Genomic DNA, 19,430 nt, shown 5'->3' with positions numbered 1-19,430 from the left:
TGACTTCAGTGGAGCCAGGACTTCACCCTTATTACCTAAGAAGGAGAGAGAGAAATTGATTTACATTACTATGTAATTTGATGGAAAGCCAATATGGGTAATATGTTAAATCTACTGGGTACCTTTAAGAATACAGACTGTAGTGTAATTGTAAAATAGGGAACATCTGCAAACAAGTTAACAGTAGCTAAAAGGAGTCAGAGCAAATCTCCCAGCCTGGTGATACCATGGGTATGGTTGGAAAACATTCCATTTTCAAAATATATAATATTACAAGTCACTAATAATGTTCATAAACTCTTCAGTCACCACCAGGAACTACCCATGTTCTAAGGTGATATTTTAAAAGCCACATGTTCCTAGTAGTTTTAAAGCTCGCTCATATTTGGGACCATTTCTTATTATGGAATCCTTTCATGAGCCATTGCCACTCCCAATCCCACTCACAGTTTGTAGTCCTTGTGGATACAAGTGTTTTCCGAAGGCAGTATCAAGATCCAATGAAAATAAACTCCTTTTAATGTGCTGGGTGTTGCTAATTGGTAACTTCCTCCCATTTTGTATTGTCCCTGTGTTATTTGTTTCCATTCCTTGCATTTAAGATTTTATGTTTCTGTAACTGAGTCTTCTCTCATTGCCTAAGTCTGCCAGTGCACCAAATATCCAATTCATATGCAGGTTGTTCTGGCCTCCTTGTGAAACATCTGTTCATTGGTGCGCTTGTTGGTCAGAAAGAGCCTCTGTAAACCACAAAAAAGTTCTAGATGGGGTAAAATGATCAGGGCATATCTCTGGATGAAAACCGACCCATGCCACAACACTCTGAAAGCACAGCTGGATGAAGCAGCCCAAAGTGCATTTCAGAATACCAGTGAAATTGGCCATTGACCTTGAAAGTGCCCAGAAGTTTTTTATGCTTATCTAAGCTGTTTTTATTTATCATAAATTCACCATGACTTCCAACATTGTTTTTTTTCCTGTCAATCTCCCATAAGAATGGTCTTACTTGTTCTTTTAGTTATCTTTAAAGAACTAAATTGCTTGGATCCTGGCTATGCAAGAGACCACGTCCTCCTCAATGGTATTACGGTATTCAAGGTCAGCTAAGTCACTCCAGCCAGCAGCCTTCTGGTTTAATTAACAAAAGGCTGTGGCAAGGCATTCTCAGTGAGAGAGGCCCACAACTCCAGAATTTATTGTCTCTCCCCCATCCCCCAAAAAAGACAAACTTAAAGCTACATATAGACAAACTCATGGTGAAGGCAAGTTTACCCTATTAAAAACAATAACAGCACTTAGCAGAAAAGAGAGACTAGACCCTCAGCTGGTATAAGTTGGACTCACTCCATTGGCTTTTTAAAAAAATATAAAGATGTTAATGGGATCTTGCTAATTTACACCCACTGCAAATCTGGTCCTATAACTGTAGTCAAACGTCTATTCCCTAACAAACAAAGGGGTTATTACCTGTTGATTAAGAGGAGTTGCTTATAACCTCAATAATACAGAATTCTCTTTTGATTTAGTTTAGTGTTTCCCTTCAGACTGCAATTTCAGTTTTCAGGGCCAATTTCTATTTTCAGTTATGCTGGATTACACAGTTTAACACTATTTTTACAATTACCATTAAAAGCCATAAGCAAGGATATGGAAAAGTGGGTGAAGGGACTGATGTGGCATGATTTTTCTGTGCTGCTCTTTAGAATTTGCTTTTAGGAGCACAAATCTCAGAAACAAGATCCATATTCATTTCCAGCTGTGAATGTGTTTCTTCAGGCCCACTTGTGAACTTTTATCATAATGTTCTGTTCCCCTAAATTCCCACCCACTTCATTACATGACTGTATAATGCAATTGTTTCACCATTTGCCTTGGATACACATTAGGCAATCTGACTCCTACATTAGGAATCCATGGCAAAATGGAAACAAATGAATAAAGGGGATGAACACAAAAGAATGTGATTTGCATGACAGATCAAGTGGCACAATCACCCTTTTCTAAGTAACTCAAAATATCAGTCCATCCAAAGCAGAAATATACATTACATGACCACCCGCAATAGAAAAGACAGGTTAAATACACTTTTCCACTAGAAGATTTTTTTTCCCTTTAATTTATGGACTAGGTAAGATATTTCCAAAGGAAACTATTTTATCTGTCAGCTTTCAGGAATCTTGCAGACTGAAAGCACAGCTGTTTGGATCCACTGATTTGACAATATGTAATGTCTTGGTTACTGCACTGTTATTGGTGAAGCAGGCTTAAGGGCAGACAAAGTGACAGCTGGCCCATTTCTTCTTTTGCCATGTAAATCCAGTTTAGAATAGGATTAACATAACTGGAAAATAACCTAGTGGCTGAACCAAAAATTCTACCTAGCAACAGGTTAATTGAGAAACACATTTTAAATACTTTCATAATAATGGGCACTTACAGAGCCCAGTAGCATTACTCATACTTGCCTTTCCTTTTTAGAGTAACCTTGAACTCTGCAACATAGATGAGGGAAAGAAAACATTAAATCTCAGCTAGTACATCTCCTTATGGCCACTTAACTGCTAATAAAGTACTCTTTAATAAATCCCACCTGTAGACTACGTGATTTAGGAACTTACTTCCTTTTGAAAGTCAATTGGACTTAGGCAATTTAAGAAAATGTTACCATACATTGATAGCATCTACTATACTTGAAGTTTGAATGATACTGATAGACACCAAAGGAAGTCTCATCTAGCTCTTTTCAGCTGGAGGTATGGTAGATCGAGAACACCTGATTCTGTTCCCATGCACCGTGGGCAGTCATTTACATCAGGGCTAAGTATAAAATGTCCCAAATCCAAGTGGCAGGATTTTACACCCACTATGCAAAGGACTTCACAAAGGTTCAGATAAAGGGAGAATCAGGGCCAATAGCTTGGATAGAATGGGGGCTTCTCAGGGCCACTCCTTCTCCACAAAAAATTGCTTATAGATTTAGAACATTCAAATCTTTGTTTTAAGCTTACTATACACATATAATGGAAATAGGCTGGCTTTCCTGGGGGTTGTCAGTTGGCCACCCAAACTACATCTAGCTGAATCACTGCACACAAGTTGTCTGCCTAGATGTAATTACTATTTTGGGGCTTGGTCTTGAAAAAGATTACCTCAATAGCTCCACTGGGCCTAGTTCTCCAATACCTTGCACCTTGTGTAGTCATTTACACTTCTCCAGAGAGTGTTACCAAAACAGTTCAGAATGGTAGAATTTTGTACACTCTTTCCGTAGGTGTGAATGATTACAAGAGGTGCAAGATCATGGAAATTAAGGGGCCATTTGAACTCAAGTTTGAACCCATACTGGTTTTACATCCATGGAATTCCACTGATGACAGAGAGCAGAATTTGGCCTCAAATGGCTTCTTTATCTTGGTCATTAGCATTCATCTCCTTTAGGAATGGGTATGGTTCTAAAACTCAGGTAAGCATCCAAAACTTAAGACAATTTCTATAGATTCATAAGGCCAGAAGGGATCTCTGATCATCTATAGATTTTAATAAGAATGAAACAAGTAGGAGTCTATGAAAAAGTAATTAGGTTTGATAGAAGTGTATCATGTTACAGAAAATTATTTTTCTCACTCTAGGATTCTATAACAGGGATATTATTAAGTTCTATGGGGGTAGTTAAGTTGTTTTCTTTTAAATCCGTAAGGGAATGTTTATCTGGACATATCCAAACTTCCGTGGCCTGCCACACTTGCACAATCAGGCTCTTGTGATAGCTCAGTACTTCAGGCTTTGAACAGCAAACTTCACCTTTCTTGTGGTATTTTTAATTTTAGGTGCTGACCCAAACCAGGAAGAGCAGAACATGTTAATAGTGACACACAAAAAATTAGTTCTCTCATCACACAGTGAACATGAGTTAATTTCAAATTTTGAACAAAAGTTCAAGGTGGATCTTGAAGACATTAATGCATCCCTAAACTCTGCCTGAAGGGAAGCATACTGCTTAGATGCATGGGCAAATGATGGCATAAATATGGGATATGCAATTAAGTATTGAATCCTATCAGGATCTGTAGAGGGAAGATTCACTTATGGTAGATCACTTGTAAGCTGTCAATTCTGTTGCATCTCAGCATTTGTCAGTAGCTGGTCTATATCCATTATGGTGATGTACTGCTAGTTATGTAGGTGGGCAGCTTTTGGACCCAGCCAGGGGAATAAAAAGTGTGAAGTCAGGAGCCTGAGGCAAAGGGGGTAGGGTTGGAAGCAGCTTGGATCTTGCATATGGTTCAGGAGCAAAATCCAGGTGATGAGCTATAGGCAGGTACTGGTGGTGCTGACTCAGAATGGAACATGGGGTGAGGGAAAGATAGTGAAACACCAAGGTACTTGCTGGAGGTTTACACATCTATAAAGAGAGAGGATCAGTGGCACTGAGGCAGGTTTGGTGCTGCACCTCACCTATGGCTAACAACCCAGGCACAGGGGGGCATAAAAACATACACACCTACCATTCACTGAATGAGAGGTCAGAGCAACAGGCAAATAGTTTCATCCATCTCTCCTTAGCATTGGTGAAAGTCATTTCCTTGCACCAACTCATTACATGTGTAGTGATCCCATGATTTGAATCACAGTGTATTTAGTGTCTGTGTATTAAGTGCAAAGAGAGTGGAGACACTGACAGATCCTTGCATACAGCGTATTTGCAGACATTACAGTTACACATTGCTGAGGGCTGAAGTGATTCCAGACTCACATTACATCTTATGTGTACCCAGCTTCAGCTTTTACGCATGTGCTAGGATTTTTTCAGTGAGTGGATTTTATCTGAGGCAGTTCCACCCATTTTGGAGGTTTCCTAATCTGATTTTAGAAGGCTCACTCCCCGTCATATAACCAGAAAGGTGAAAACGTACACCATCCCTTAAGCAGCACAATACCAAGTTCCAAAGCACATGACAGATATACACATCTCATTCTGCTCAGCTGAATAGCCACCCAATACGAGAGCTCTGTTAGAACACAAGCACTAGAATTCTCAAAGGCATACTGGTGATCTTCAGGTAGAGAGCCCGACCCTGTAGTCCTTAGCCAGGTTGTGGAAGCCTGAGGATCTGACTCCTTTACTATGTACAGTTATTGGTGCTTTCAAGTCTACAGCATATTGCTTTACACTTTTTTCATTAAAGACATACATACAAGGAAAAGTGAATTGTGGCTTGTGTCTGAGTGCATTTGTACCATGTTCCTGGAAATTGTGCTTTGGGCATGAAACAGTTAAAGAAACTATGGCCAGCTAACTGTGCACATTAAAACAAAGAGTTGGCAGCTTCTGAAGGAAAAGGGCTTGTGCTCCACTGTTCAAACTTGTCAGTCAGCTCATGCCAGCACTCTCCACGGCTGCCTCCCCACCGCACCCTCATTACATGTGTCTGCTTCTGCTGATCTGCTCATCTGTTCAGAGACTTACCGGATAAGTCAGAAATTCTCCCTTCTCTGTGCTGTGGAATAGGATCACAAGCCACCCAGCTTTTCTTGAATCTCTCACAGGTGGCTCTTTGCCTATGGTATCTTTTCTTCTCCCTTCACCGCTTGTCTGTTTTTAATTTCCAGAATGGAAGAAGCTGAACTGCTGAAGGAAAGATTCCAGGCCATAACAGTAAGTGCTTACAGTTAGAACCCATGAGGATAGGCTTAGAAAAATCAGTGCATTAATACAATATTGTATGTTTTCTGAAGAATCATTTGTTCCATAAAGGAACAAGAAAAAAGCATCTATTTCTGCTTGAACTGGTTACTTTTCCTTTATTTGCTTTGTAAGTTATATGCTGTGATACAGTAAATTTGCCAGTACCCATTTTATTATGGTTTAAAGACTAAATCCAGTGCACTGAGGTCAAAAAGCAGGTCTTCTTGAGCTAGAAGCTCTGCAACTGATAAATTACCATATTTCACAGGCAAAAAGTAACTAGGGCCTTGAAATCTTTTTGCCCCTCTATATCATAGAATGAAGTAACACTGCAGGATTGCTAGTTTCTGCAAATGTTAAAGCTTAAATTGTAAAAGTCAGAAGAAAGAGCATGGGCTGACTGAATTCCAAGCTATCAGCTTTCCGTAGAACAAGAGATTGAGGGATATTTATAAAGAATGTAATGTATGCCAAAGACTGTAGAATATACCTTCATTACTGCTCTAAACAGAATTCTGCTTTGAATGTTTATGTGGTGGGGGGGACTTTTAGATCTCTTTAAAACAAGGTGCATAGATGGCTGAAGTTGATGTAACAACAAAAAAAGTCACTCAAATCTACAGGACCCTGATTTAACCCCCAATGAAATCAATTAGATTAGAGAAGGGTTAAATTGGGGCAGAATTTAGCTCTGGATGAGACAAAAAGAAAAGAAAATCTGTAGTAGGATAGTTCAGGTTTGATTAATTACAGGCAACCTTTAAGCCAATGCCTTTGTTTTCAAGCCCCCCCACACACTCCATATGATGGGTTAGAATTATATGATCTTGCAATTAGCGGTCAAAGACAGATTATATTGCCTGGATAAATAGCCAGTGGTATTAAAAAAACCTACCAGCACTAAGCACATCACGGATAAACATGAAGGATCCTAGATGGAAATTCTGATAAAGCGTTGAACTGGACTTTGTTGCATCTTAAAACACCACCCATCTACTAGACATTAGGACAATGGTTTGCAAACTTTTCTTCTGGCGACCTAGCTGAAGAAAATTGTTGATGCCCATGACCCAGTGGAGCTGGGGATATAGGGTTTGGGATGTGTGAGGGGCTCAGGGCTGGGGCAGAGGATTGGGGTGTGGGGTGAAGCTAGGAATGAAGGGTTCAGGCTCTGGGAGGGGGCTCTTGGCTGGGGATAGAGGCTCTGGGGTGGGGCCAGGGATGAGGGGTTTGGGGGGCTCAGGGCTGGGGATTGGGGCACGGGGGTTGGGGCATGGGCTTACCTCAGGCAGCTTCCGCTCAGCAGCACAACCGGGGTGCAGAGGCAGGCTTCCTGCCTGTCCCGGCACTGCAGACTGTGCTGTGCCCCAGAAGCAGCCAGCAGCAGGTCCAGCTCCTAGGCGGAGGCACGCAAGCGGCTCCATGCAGCTCTTGTCTGCAGGCACCACCACCCCCAGCTCCCACGGGATTGGGAGTGTGGAGCTGGTACTTGGGGCAGGGGCAGTGCGCAGAGCCTTGTGGCCCCGCCACCTAGGAGCCAAACCTGCTGCTGGCCGCTTCCGGGGCGCAGCGCGGTGTCAGAACAGGTAGAAACTAGCCTGCCTTAGCCAGGCAGCACCCCTGATGGGACTTTTAACGGCCCGGTTGGTGGTGCTGACCAGAGCCGCTGTGACCCAGTGCTTTACATTCCGTGACCGCATACTAGGTCGTGACCCGCAGCTTGAAAACCACTGCACTAGGAAATACAGCTAACAGCATATTCATTTCAGGCCTGATCCATTTCCCCCCTAAGATCTTTGGATAGATTTTCATTAACTTTAATGATGTCTAGACCAGGCTCAAGCTGGAACCTGGTTTTCAGCACACAGCCTCAAAGCTGAGAAGTTTTTTAGAGGGCCAGCAGATGGAATAGCTGGAAGGGGTTGAACTTTTCTCTCCTTAGAAACACTTGAGAAGCAGTTTTTAAAGACTTGTGACCACTTCCTATACCCTATGCTGCCTGTTATAGGACATGGGAAGTCAAGCCTAGGGTTTAGCCAGGTTCTTATTTATTGCACTGGCTGCCTGAAGCAAGTACTTGCCCCTAACTATAGAATCTGTAATATTTGCTGTAGCAAACTGATACTGAGACAAAAACCAGGGCTAAGCCCTACCTTCCATGAGAAAAGTAGTAGTGGAAGTATTTCGAAACAGTTTTAGATCATGGTGTTTCCTTGGCCTCATCCCATTAGGGTGGCATTTCCCTCCCTGTAGAAGAGATGAGGGTATGTCCTCAAAAGGCTATTGTCTACTTGGATGAGCAACAAGCACTCCTAGGAATCCTTGTAAAAGCAAAGGGGCACAGGCTGGCTCGTTAGCTGTTCTGATAGCCCTAACAATACAGACCCTCTGCTGTGGGGCCTAGCAGACAGGAGAAGAAGCTGGAACTGCTGGGAGTGGAAGACTAGGGGTGCAGTAGGACTTCTGCATCAGACAATGTTGAAAGGGTCTGTATTTTCCTATGAAGTATATGTCTCTGGCTCTGGTGGTGGAGGGGATCATGGAGAGTGGCTAAACGTTGGTTCCACCCTCCCAAAGATGCACATTCACAAGCAGTGGAACCACAAAACCATATACAGTTAGCCTGGAAGATCCATGATGTGAGACTGCTGTCTCTTCTCTTCCCTTCCCCTCCCCCAGGGTTTGCACAGGGTTCCTCCCCTCCGCACATGAATTATGAAGGACTTAAGGTGACCCTGAGTATTTAGTTAGGCAAGACTTCCATAGACTATAATGGGAGTCAAAAATTAAGGCATCGGGCCATGTCCCACTTTGGTATATGGATGAGAGAAAGGGGCGTAGGTACCTCTTCACCGTCACACAAACAGGGCATCTCCCTCTCCACTGTGAAGAGCGCTAAGAGGCTTCTTGCCTGTAAGCTGAATCTTCAAGAGGGAACGTCCATACCCAGTTGACTAATACTTAACATTTATTCAGCTATTTAAAATGCAGAACCTGTACTGCAGTAAGATCTAGACAAGCACAGCAAAGTGCACCCTAGGGAATGCCCCAACCTGCCTTAAATCCTTTCATGACTAGAAGGCTGCACCTGTGCTCAGTCTCTGTGTGGAATTCGGCCCACTGTATTCAGCAATCAATTTCAGATGAACAGGCATACATAAAGCACCAAAAATGTGTTTTACTTTACTTAGTTAATGGGTAGTTACTTAGGGAGGAGTTATCTGTGGCTATTGCTGTTATGAAGGATGCAAGAACAAACTTGATGAAGCAGAGCATAGGAGGAAACATGCAAAGTGCATGGTGTTCACTAAAAGAATGTTTCCTTCTTTTAATGTTGTACACTGATCTCATTTTCAGTTGGATTTTTTGTTTGTTTGTTTCTTTGCATTCTACTTTAATCCCTTTATGATTGCCTTTTTGTACAGTATTCTTATACACCACTCTTCTGTGTTAGTTTGTAAACAGTATAGAAAAATGGTTCAAGAGGAAATGATTGTTAATGGAGGATTTTTGTCATTTTGAAAGTGTATTTGGCTACCTGATTGTTTACTTTGACCTCTTAATGCTAAAATAAGATTTTCTTTGGTGAGTATGTGGACGCCCCAGGCATCTTTCATAATTTATTATTTGTACCAAAGTTAACACAGGTATATTTTAGCATGAATTTAAGCTGGGTGCATTCTCTGGCTTAAAATGTGACTATCAAGAAAATGCATTCCCTTAGAAAGTGGACCAGTCTGTAAATGTGTGTAGTCCGTCGGTTTGACAATGACGTTTTCATGCTCTCCCTTTTTGTGGATTCTGGAGTGACTCTGAAGTCCAAAGCATGAAAATGCATGCTCGTGAGCAGATTGGGCCGACAAAGTCATCGGTGAGCGTCTTGGTAGCTATAGCAGTAGTATGATGCTTTTCCCTTGCAACAAACAATCGATTATTTCTGTCCTCTTCAAAGGCTTGGAAAGCTCTGAGTGTTGTGTGCTGCCAGGCTGATCTATTTAATGCAGCCTTCTCAAGATCATTCGGGTTTTTTGCACCAAAGTGTATGCTGTTCTTGATGGTGTCCTTGTAGCGCTTTCTGGGGCGGCCTTGATTTCAATGTCCTTGTGCCAATTCTCCACAGAAATTTTTTTTGAGGAATCAATATTCAGGCATCTTAATGACATGTCCAACCCAGTGTAGTTGAGCTTTATCAGCATGGCCTCAATGCTTATGGCATTTGACTTTTGGAGAACCTCTAGGTTGGTAATTTTGTCCTGCTAGCAGATCCCCATAATGGCGCACAGAGATCGCATATGGAAGGCCTCTGGCTGTTTGATATGCCACTTGTATGGTGTCCAGGTCTCACCGCCGTAGAGGAGAGATGTGAGCACAAAAGAATTATAAAGTTTTATTTTTGTTGAGAGGGTTATGTTGTGGGATTTCAGGACCGTGATAAGTAACTTTCCTAATGACTGAGCTTTCTGCATCCTATTCTGTAAATACAGGCTGACTTCATGACCTGTTCATCTAACGATTGGATTAATTCGAGACACTTATACAGTGATATTAGGAAAGTTCTGTATTAAAGAAAGCTGTGAAGTTCAGAGATGGCATGTTCTTGAAATCAGGATAAGTAGAACAGTAAGAAATTGATGATAGCAGATCTTAGACAAAGCACATTTTATAATAGATGCTGCTGACAAACATCACACACTAATATCTTAAATCCATTGATTGTTAGGTTAAATGAGTTACAGAAGAAACAAAGAATCTTTGATGGATAAGTGTTATAGGGACTGTGTCAAGCTATATTCCAAATCTAAACTCACCTTTAGAAGTTGTATCTTGTATTACAGAGATGGGTCAGTAGCACCTTTCAGGGAGATGGAAAACAGAAGTTATGCCCGCTTGTAATTTGACACTTTTCAGAAGATAAAGTGTGTCAATGCTAATTCACTTACTACAGTCTAACATGGGGGCAATCATACTCTGCCAAGCTACATTCCTCCCCATGTACTTCCAACTGATTAGGTGTTTATCACTTGCTGTCCCCCAAACAGGTACTGTTCCTACCAACAGTCACACAGCTGACAGCCTTCACACCAGAAGTGGCTGACTTTCAATAGCAAGTGAAGGGCTTCTCTGGCAGGACACTAGCAACCCCTGGGGCTTGGGGCTACATGTCCATTAAGGCAGGTCCAACATCAGTCAAACACACATGTTCCATCTCAGTCATGAGGCGGGAAATAAACCATCACTGCAGGGCAGCTGCCTGAGTGGTGGCCCCTAACTGTAATGACGATCCTGTTTATATTTTGATCATTTATGAACAAAGGGGTGAGGAGAGGCTGCCCTAAGTCCAGAATGTTCATAAATGATCAAAATATAAACAGCATCGCCTTGCACCAAGGAAAGCTTCTATTCCCCTATTTACTCCTTTTCTTGCTTGGATCAGGCACTTCCCAGGCATGACAGTGGAGTAAAGACCAGCTCCTCTCCCTTCCAAAAAGAGACTGAGCAATCCTTTGGGAGATGCCACTTCCTTTTTCTTGTCTTCCTCCACAGCTGTCAGTTCCTTCTCCTAGCAGCTAGGCTAGGCTCATCCTGACAGCTCTTCCCACCACGTTTGGCAGCTCAGGTAGTCTGAGAACCAAACGTCCAACTTTTGGCCCAGTAAAGGGGCATAGCCTTTTCCTAAGTCACATGGGAGGCACGTACACCACTGTCAGAGATCCCTATATGCAGTCTTTTATAGCCTCTAGTCATTACATCAGTTCTTACTATGGTGCATCATAGTATAGAACAGCAGGTGAGACGTGAGTTAGTTACTGCCCTACCACACGTTAATGTAAATGAATAGGTGCCAAAATTGTTATATCTAATAGCAATACATTGTGAAAGCAATGATTGGCAGTAGAGTGGCCCATTATGGGGGCTCGTAATGGTACAAGTTACTCTGTGCTTGATTCAATGCCCATTGAAGTCAATAGGAGTCTTTCTTCTTATTTCAAAGAGAATTGGATCAAGTCATCTATCATCATTGTATGTTCTTCCCAGATTCTGGAGGCCACTAAAAGTGGCACTGGAACAATTTTTATAGTGGGGGTGCTGAGAGTCATTGAACCAAACTGGATATGATGGAAACCACTTCAAGCCAGGGGGAGTGGCATCACCTTTAGTTCCAGCACCTATGCCAATGGGCACCAAATCAGTAGTCTCCTGGTGACACGTAGAGCAGCCACAAGGTTATTTTATATTATGGCAGCTCTCTGTGGCTCCAAGGGGCCATCCCAGCAGGTGGGTATTACCTGGGTGTAGGGACACCCCGGGCATAACCCTTTTCCTTAGCCATGACCTCTGCGCTGTAAATAGGAAGGAAGGTGGTGCTACATCACTTAAGAATTCCCCTAGGGGTCCAAGTTAAAGCACCAAAGCAGTGACATGTCACTTTAAAAATTAATTTGTGGGGTTTTTTTAATTTCCAGGACAAGAGAAAGCTTCAAGAAGAAATCACACAGAAGCGTCTTAAAGTAGAAGAAGAAAAATTAAAATACCAGCATTTGAAGGTATTATTTTGTCAATATCAGCAGCTTAAGTTATTCAACATTTTTAAATATCTGTAAGAGTCAAATAATAAACACAAGTCCTAGCCCTGCTATTAGCATTAGGCAAGACTGCTGTAATTAAGTGTTGCTTCAGCCTTCAATCTAAGCGTCCTTCCATTTATGGGTTTAAGTCATGCCTTTACTGTTACATTTGCAGAACTATCTGGAGTTTTACCAGAAGGACTCCAAGTGATTTTAATAGGCATCGTGCAAAAGCTTCACATAAAGGGGCTAATGTTGTTTGATAATTTTTGTAGCTTGAAGTGACATCACAACCAGAAATAATTCCCAGTTTAAAACTGGACTTCACATGTCAGACTGAGTGTGTTCACTTTATAATTTCAGCACAAAATGCAATATAATCACCAGATGCAACCAAATGGCAATAGCAGCTTCTTGCTAAAATCATCAAGTAGCAGATTATTTTTATCTGGCAAAACATCAATGTATTTAATACATCTCCTTAGTGAAATAATGTTGTGATCCTGTGTCGGAAGCATATGGGAGAAGCATCTGCAAATTTCGCACTGTCGTCAGACTTGGCAAGTTCACATCAGTGTGGTGTTCAAAACACTGATATGACCGGACAGCCTGGATGGGCCACATTGAGGATGCTACACTCAGGGCCGACTCCAAGGATTAGGGCAAACAATGCCTCAAACTGGGGGTTTATCCTGTAATTAGATTCACCAAGCTAGTAACAAAACAGCTTCTCTAATACCACGGTGGTTAACAAGAAACCAGACACAGTCCCGTTTAAGCATTCCAGCCCTTGACTCCCATCTAGACAGCCAAGTCTAATATAGCGAGGGGTTACTGAAAACCTGATTCACCATAGGTGAGGGTCACCAGTCCCAAAGGACCGGACACTTATCCCCAGGTCAATATGAGTCTCAGATCTTACCCAATAATCACACTTGCAGCCAATCCTTAATAGCTAAATCTAAGGTTTTAATAATAAAAGGGTGGGGGGGGAAGAGTTGCAAATGGTTAAAAAGATCAATATACATACAAATGTGTGTAAAGTCCTTAGGTCAGTTTCAGAGCAGAGATGGTGAGGCTGCTGATTTGTAAAAGTCTTTCTGGAATCAATTTAAAAATGTATAGTCCAATAGGCAGTCCAGATGTAGAGTCTGTCCCAGTCTTTCCACGCATCTTTCAGGTTATTCCAAATCATTATTTGGAAGATGTCTGTCTTACAACTTACACTTTCTCTGTTCAAAGTTTAAGCAAACTAGAGATGAAAAGGATCAGCCCAGGGCTTCCTTTATAATTCTTCTAGCAAGCTGACAAGCCTGCTCACAGAAATTGTCACAGTAGGGCCTTCTCCAGAGGAAGAATATGCAATGCAGGTCTTTGCTTTGAAGCTAATCTTCTATTTCCTATGCATACACTGGTAAACTAGTTACACTTATTCACATAAGGCATTTAACCGGTCATGCATTGTAACACAGATATTTAAACCAAAAACAATGTGGTTAATATTATTAGTTTCTTGCAGTATCTTATATCTTTAATCTTAAGGTTAACTGGTCACAGTCACATATATAATTAAGGCAAACAAGACATGAAAGGGAATTAGCACCTACAAGATAATCCGGTTACATTGTTAAACTTCTAACAAGATATAGATAAACACAGACCAATACACTTTTAAAATACACAGAAACAATCCCTATGTTGAAGGAACAATGACCTATAATTATAGTACAAGTGTACACACTGCCCTGCATATTAAAGGTGCATATTAAAGACAAGATCTTCAGTTGGTATATATCAATCAACTGGCTCACACTGACTGAGTGTCTGGTCCTTCAGACCTATTTTTTTCAAACCCCAATTGTATATGGGTATGGAGACACACACACACTTACACGGTTTGAGGAGTGAGAGGGTGGGTGGGAGGGAAAGAGAAGAGAATGACTTTAAGGGCTCTTTAGTTTGTGAGCAGTAATTTTCTACCCCAATATTACCTGTGCATGTTCCTTGGTCACTGCATTAGAAACCATGCAGAAGCTACTTTACGTTGATCATGGTGCACAAAAAGACAGGCAGATGTGTCACAATCACAAGGCAGAGTCTAACTTTCAAACTAGACGTGTTTGAAAGTTGCACACGGTGCACCAAAGTGACTTAGGCACCTAAGGCCCATTGACTTTCACTTTAGAAAATGTTAGTTCTAGTCCATCTCTCTGCTAATGCAGGATATTTCATTCATTTGGATTTGTTCTCTATTGCACAATTATCTTTCAGTGACCCAGACAATGGAACAAAGATGTTCCTGATACTCAGACTGGATTTTTCCTTTCCTAAATTTGTCCCATGACTCCTTTGTGCACTCTCTGGTATCAGCCTAAGTATATTATTCTCTTTCATTAGTGTTTACACTCTTTAGGTATTGTTGGCTATCCTATCCCACTTTAGGAGTTTCAGCTAAATTACTAAAAGAGCTAATTATATATCATTTCCCCATTAATCAATCCCTCTGTTCCCCAAATAACTTTGCTTGCTCTTCTCTGAACTACCTCTAATTTGTCAGGTGTCTTTCTGGTAATGAAGTGTCAGAATAGAATTTAATATCCCCAGGTGTGGCCACAGCAAAGCCATATGGAGAGGGATTACCATCCCCTGTTTCATGACTGGTTGTATGAGCACACAATATACAAACCAAGATTATGTTGGCCTGTTTTGCTTGCATATTACACAGCAAGCTGATGTCTCACTTGCCATCCACTATCACCCCTAGATCTAGTTCAGCATTCTGGCTTTCCAGCTTTGTCCCGTTCACTGAATTGCTTTGCATTGCATCACTTTTCTCCATCCCATAACTATGGGCTACTTGCTCCTCTGCTGTGTATGGTAGAGGGAAACAAAACAGGGCAGGTAAGCTCCCCACCTGAATGAGGCTTTCATGGATTAGCCCCCTTACAGCAGTCTCACTCCAGATCAGTTAGGTTAGGGCTCTGTGGGTCAGGAAAAGATGTTTCCCTGGGCCAAGGGTAGCATGTCTCCCCTGTACAGAGCATACATTAAATCTGCATGGGAATGATTACTGGCGCAGCCAGCAGTTACTCCCCTCTGCACTACAATCATTCCTATTGAGAGGATGGGAAAAGTTATAGGCACCACAGCCGTGCTGCTGGAGGTGATGTGCAGAGAAGATGGGACTCATATAGTTCTGGAAAAAGAACAGGAGTATTTGTGGCACCTTACAGACTAACAAATTTGTTTGAGCGTAAGCTTTCGGGGGCTAAAGCCCACTCATCAGATGCATGCCATCTGGGTAGACTTTCCAGCAGATTTTATGGATCCTTTCATTTTACCTGGTGAATCTGTTTATCCCCACCCCCTTCAATGTCTCGCCAAGTGCTATCTCATGGAGGTCACATGTGTTACCATCCCAGGGGTTTATCCTGTGAGAATAGTATGTAACCCTATTTTTGAAAGCTATTAAAATATGAAAAACTCAGACCTTTTCCTAGATATAGTGTGGGTTTGCATTTTGCACATTGGGAAAATAGACTATGCACCTGATGACCAGCCACAAAATTTACATAAGACTCTGAAACACCTATGCAGGGGACAAAATAATGACATCCTGCTACATTACTCCAGACTTGTTCTGTGGTCTCTGACCAGCTACACCCCCCTCAGATCATGCTCAGGAGTTTGTTCACGGCAATGTAATCTATTGTAAGTACCACTAGCATGATGGAATATGAACCACATGGGGCAATGATAGCATTCCAGCCATTCTGAGAGTGTTATCACACCATATTGTATTAGCATCCTTTTCCTCTATACAGTGTACAGAAGTCAACATGATATCAGAGGTACAAACATACTGTAGCATGCATAACTTTGTACCGTACCGGAGCCACTTTCATTCTTTGTAATGAAGGAAGAGCAAGATGGCGCTGCAGAAAGTTTCTGCATGCCTAAAGGCAGCTGTTATTGCTATACCTCAATGAATTATACTGGTTTCAGTGGAGCCATGCAGAATTCTTCTCTAGCCAGAGCTTCTCCCTTTATACAACAAACATTTCCAAGTTATACAGCATGTAAGCCATTCATGAAAGTGCGACTAATGAAATAAAATGTACAAGAAAGCTATAATAGGAAATTTACCCACATTGCTTATTTTTTATATTATTGTACTTATATGGATGGGGATTATCCCTGTAGTCCTTGTACACAAAACTTCCATTGACTCTAACAGGCAATATGCATGTCTGAGAACTACAAGATCAGATCCTATGTCATATTTGGAAATTATAATTTCCTTTGCCCAAAAGTAGTGCTAGGTCAATTCAAAGCAGAGCAATACCTGGAAAGTCATTACCTTGAAAGCCCTACCTATCATAAACATTTAAATAAAAGATACCTTGGTTCCTAATCAGACTAGATTATTGTAGGAATTGTCCCAATTTGACAAGGGGAAGATACTCTGAGTGCCAAATATTCTGGCATAATCCCAGTCATCTCCTTTCTGGTCACAATCACACATCTGATCATGCCGAGACCAAGACACATTCATTGCACATCCTCTTTGCACAAGCACAGAACTAGCTTCTTGTGATGGCTTAGTGGTGAACTAAACAAAGCCACTTCCCATTCAAACAGTTTCATTAGGAAGCTGATGCTGTGCTGCCCAAATGAAGAAATCATTTGTCAAGTTAAAGATTACTCGCAGAACACAGCAATGGGTGAACAGACTAGGGGTCAGCCAAAGGCTTCAGTACCCACCAGCATCCCACTGGTGGCCTCCAATCTTAGGCTGAAATATTATGTTAAACTGGCATTTTGACTGAATTTTATGTTAACATCTCTTCCTAGTTGTTTTCACTAGGAATTTCAATACTGTCCTGCAAGGCAAGAGGCATTATGAATCTATGACCCATACTATCTGGGCACTTCACAATCTTTGTATTTCTCCTCATACCGACGTGAGGTAGGGAAAAGCTGTTCTCTCCATTTTTCAGATGGAGAACTAAAGCACAGAGAGGCTAAGTGACTTGCCCAAGATCACACAAGAGGTCTGTAGCAGAGCAGGAACTTAATTCAGGTTTCCCAAGTCCTAGCCATAGAATCATCCTTCCACTGCCACATCTCCATTGATCAGCAGCAGGTTGGAAAGATACCAGGGAGTGCTGTTCCTAGAGAGGGAAAGGCTACTCCTGGTTGTCTTCCTCAGGGCTACTCTTCCAGCCCTTCCAAGTGCAGGCACATTGAATTTGGCTTGGAGAAAGTTTCAGAGCCTGATCAGCTTCTCACAGTTCAATCCTATTTCTATTTGAAAGTGAATCTGCTCAATGAAGGAAAATATATATATGGGTGAAAATACACTTGTAGCTTCTCAGAAGCACTTTGAGAAATTAACACATTTCCTCTTATTTATTTTAGATTGTAGTGATGAATACCTACACATTTCATTCTAGATGTCTTTCATTTACAAAGTCTGGGCAAGATTCTCTACACACAGTTATGGGGCTTTGCACTGCTCTGGTGTGCAAAGGAGCCATAGCTTTCACAAGCACCCCACAGAGAATTCACCTGTTGGAAGGAAGCTCCCTGCTGGCATAAACATGACAGATCTGGCCCTGTACCCGACACATCCTTCCCCTCTGTCCCCACTCCTCCTGTCTTCCCAGCACAGGAAGGCATCAGGGTAGGAAGGGGCATGCTGAAACATATCTCTAACAACCCTACACCAGTGGTGCAATTTAGAGGAGCCCAGCAGTTGCTCTAATCTGTGTTGAGACCAAAGCAGCTCCCGTTCCTGCACCAAGCACAACTCTGGCATAGGAGAGACTATAGCCATCTGATCCAAAGCAAGTTCTAAAACAATGGGAGTAATAACTGAGTGTGCTTTATAATCCCGTGAAAAGAGGATCAGCAGTCACGTCATGCAATTGACAAATACATAAACGAATAAGTGACTGAGAGCATGTTCTGTGTGATCAATTCACCAGCTCAAAAGAATCTAAACCGCAGATGAAAGACAGACTCATGTTTTAATTAAGTAATGTTCATTAACGGGTACAAAAGTCCAAACACCTACTACTAATGCACGGTTCCACTCGTTAACCAGCCACGAGTGCCACTTCATTCCAAAGGGACTGGGAGGTCTCCATCTGTACTGCTGTGGCTTTGTCTTTGAGGGGTTTAATACCTTCTACTTACCTTCAGGAGGCTATGATGGAGCACCATCCTCAAGCATGCCCCTTCACAGCCCACTACCCGTTTTCTGTCTTGCAGTGATTTACTCCTGCACCAGAGTACAAGGCTTGGATTCCTGCTTTCTGGGACTTATGTATTAGTTGTCATACAGAGTCCAAACTCTCTAGCCCCTCAGCACCCAGAAGAAGGGCAGAACTAATTCAGTCAGGCCTCCTCTTCTAAATTCAGGAATCATACAGCCTCCCACTAGGTCTGTGTAATAACTGAGATAGGCTTACCCTGCTTGTATTCAAGAGTCCCACATGTCTTATCCTGAGGTCTGCATTAATAATTCAGTCTTTCCAGTCCTGCACTGGGAAAGCTCAGCAGGCAACAATTCTACTGGTATTTTCAGGAGTTCCTCTAAATAACCCTTGCAACAGGAATTTTTCACATAGAGCAGAAGACTGACACAATGAGAAAAAGGCAAGGCAACCTGGGGCTCTAGGCATACTGATACAAGCCACTCCCCTACACCATGGTTCCACCTCTGCAGCCCCACTTTTGTACCACGTTCAATCTCCAAGTGAGCAAGGGACAGCTCTCAGAGCTATTGTTTCAAGCTGTCTGCAGACTCAGGCACTCATCACTTTGTTGACTGTTTCAAGGTTTCCTTTATAACCATCCTGGCTGGAAACTGTCATTTAAAAATAAAAAGATATATATACAGATGTAACTGCAGGACTTCAGGAGCTGGGGCCCTAGGCATGAGCCTGTAGTAGTGATGCTTTAATGCAGCACAGAGTAAAACAAACAATCTCAAACACTGGGTCAGTTTACAAATGTTAACCATCACAGCTAATAAGTGACATGTGGTCTGCTCACCTGTTAATTCAGCCCATCTGTAAAGGCAGAATGATTGATAATGAAAATGTTTTGCTGTTTTAACTCTATTGTTAAACCAATCACTAAACAACAACAGTTTATTCTTGTTTGTTTAT

At 41.9% G+C, this 19,430-nt stretch overlaps 1 protein-coding gene across 3 annotated transcripts in view; it reads left to right on the top strand.

The window, feature by feature from the left end:
• Positions 1-19,430, top strand: part of PALMD (palmdelphin) — a 66,546-nt gene that overhangs the window by 25,907 nt on the left and 21,209 nt on the right. For all 3 annotated transcript variants that reach the window (XM_039486394.1, XM_039486396.1, XM_039486395.1), the window contains 2 exons: positions 5,611-5,656; positions 12,151-12,231. In XM_039486394.1, coding sequence (XP_039342328.1) covers positions 5,611-5,656; positions 12,151-12,231 — 127 coding nt within the window. The remainder of the gene's footprint in view (positions 1-5,610; positions 5,657-12,150; positions 12,232-19,430) is intronic.

The sequence above is a fragment of the Mauremys reevesii genome, linkage group 8 (assembly GCF_016161935.1).
Source record: "Mauremys reevesii isolate NIE-2019 linkage group 8, ASM1616193v1, whole genome shotgun sequence".
NCBI classification, from domain to species: domain Eukaryota; kingdom Metazoa; phylum Chordata; order Testudines; family Geoemydidae; genus Mauremys; species Mauremys reevesii.
This window is presented reverse-complemented; position numbering and strand designations above follow the sequence as displayed.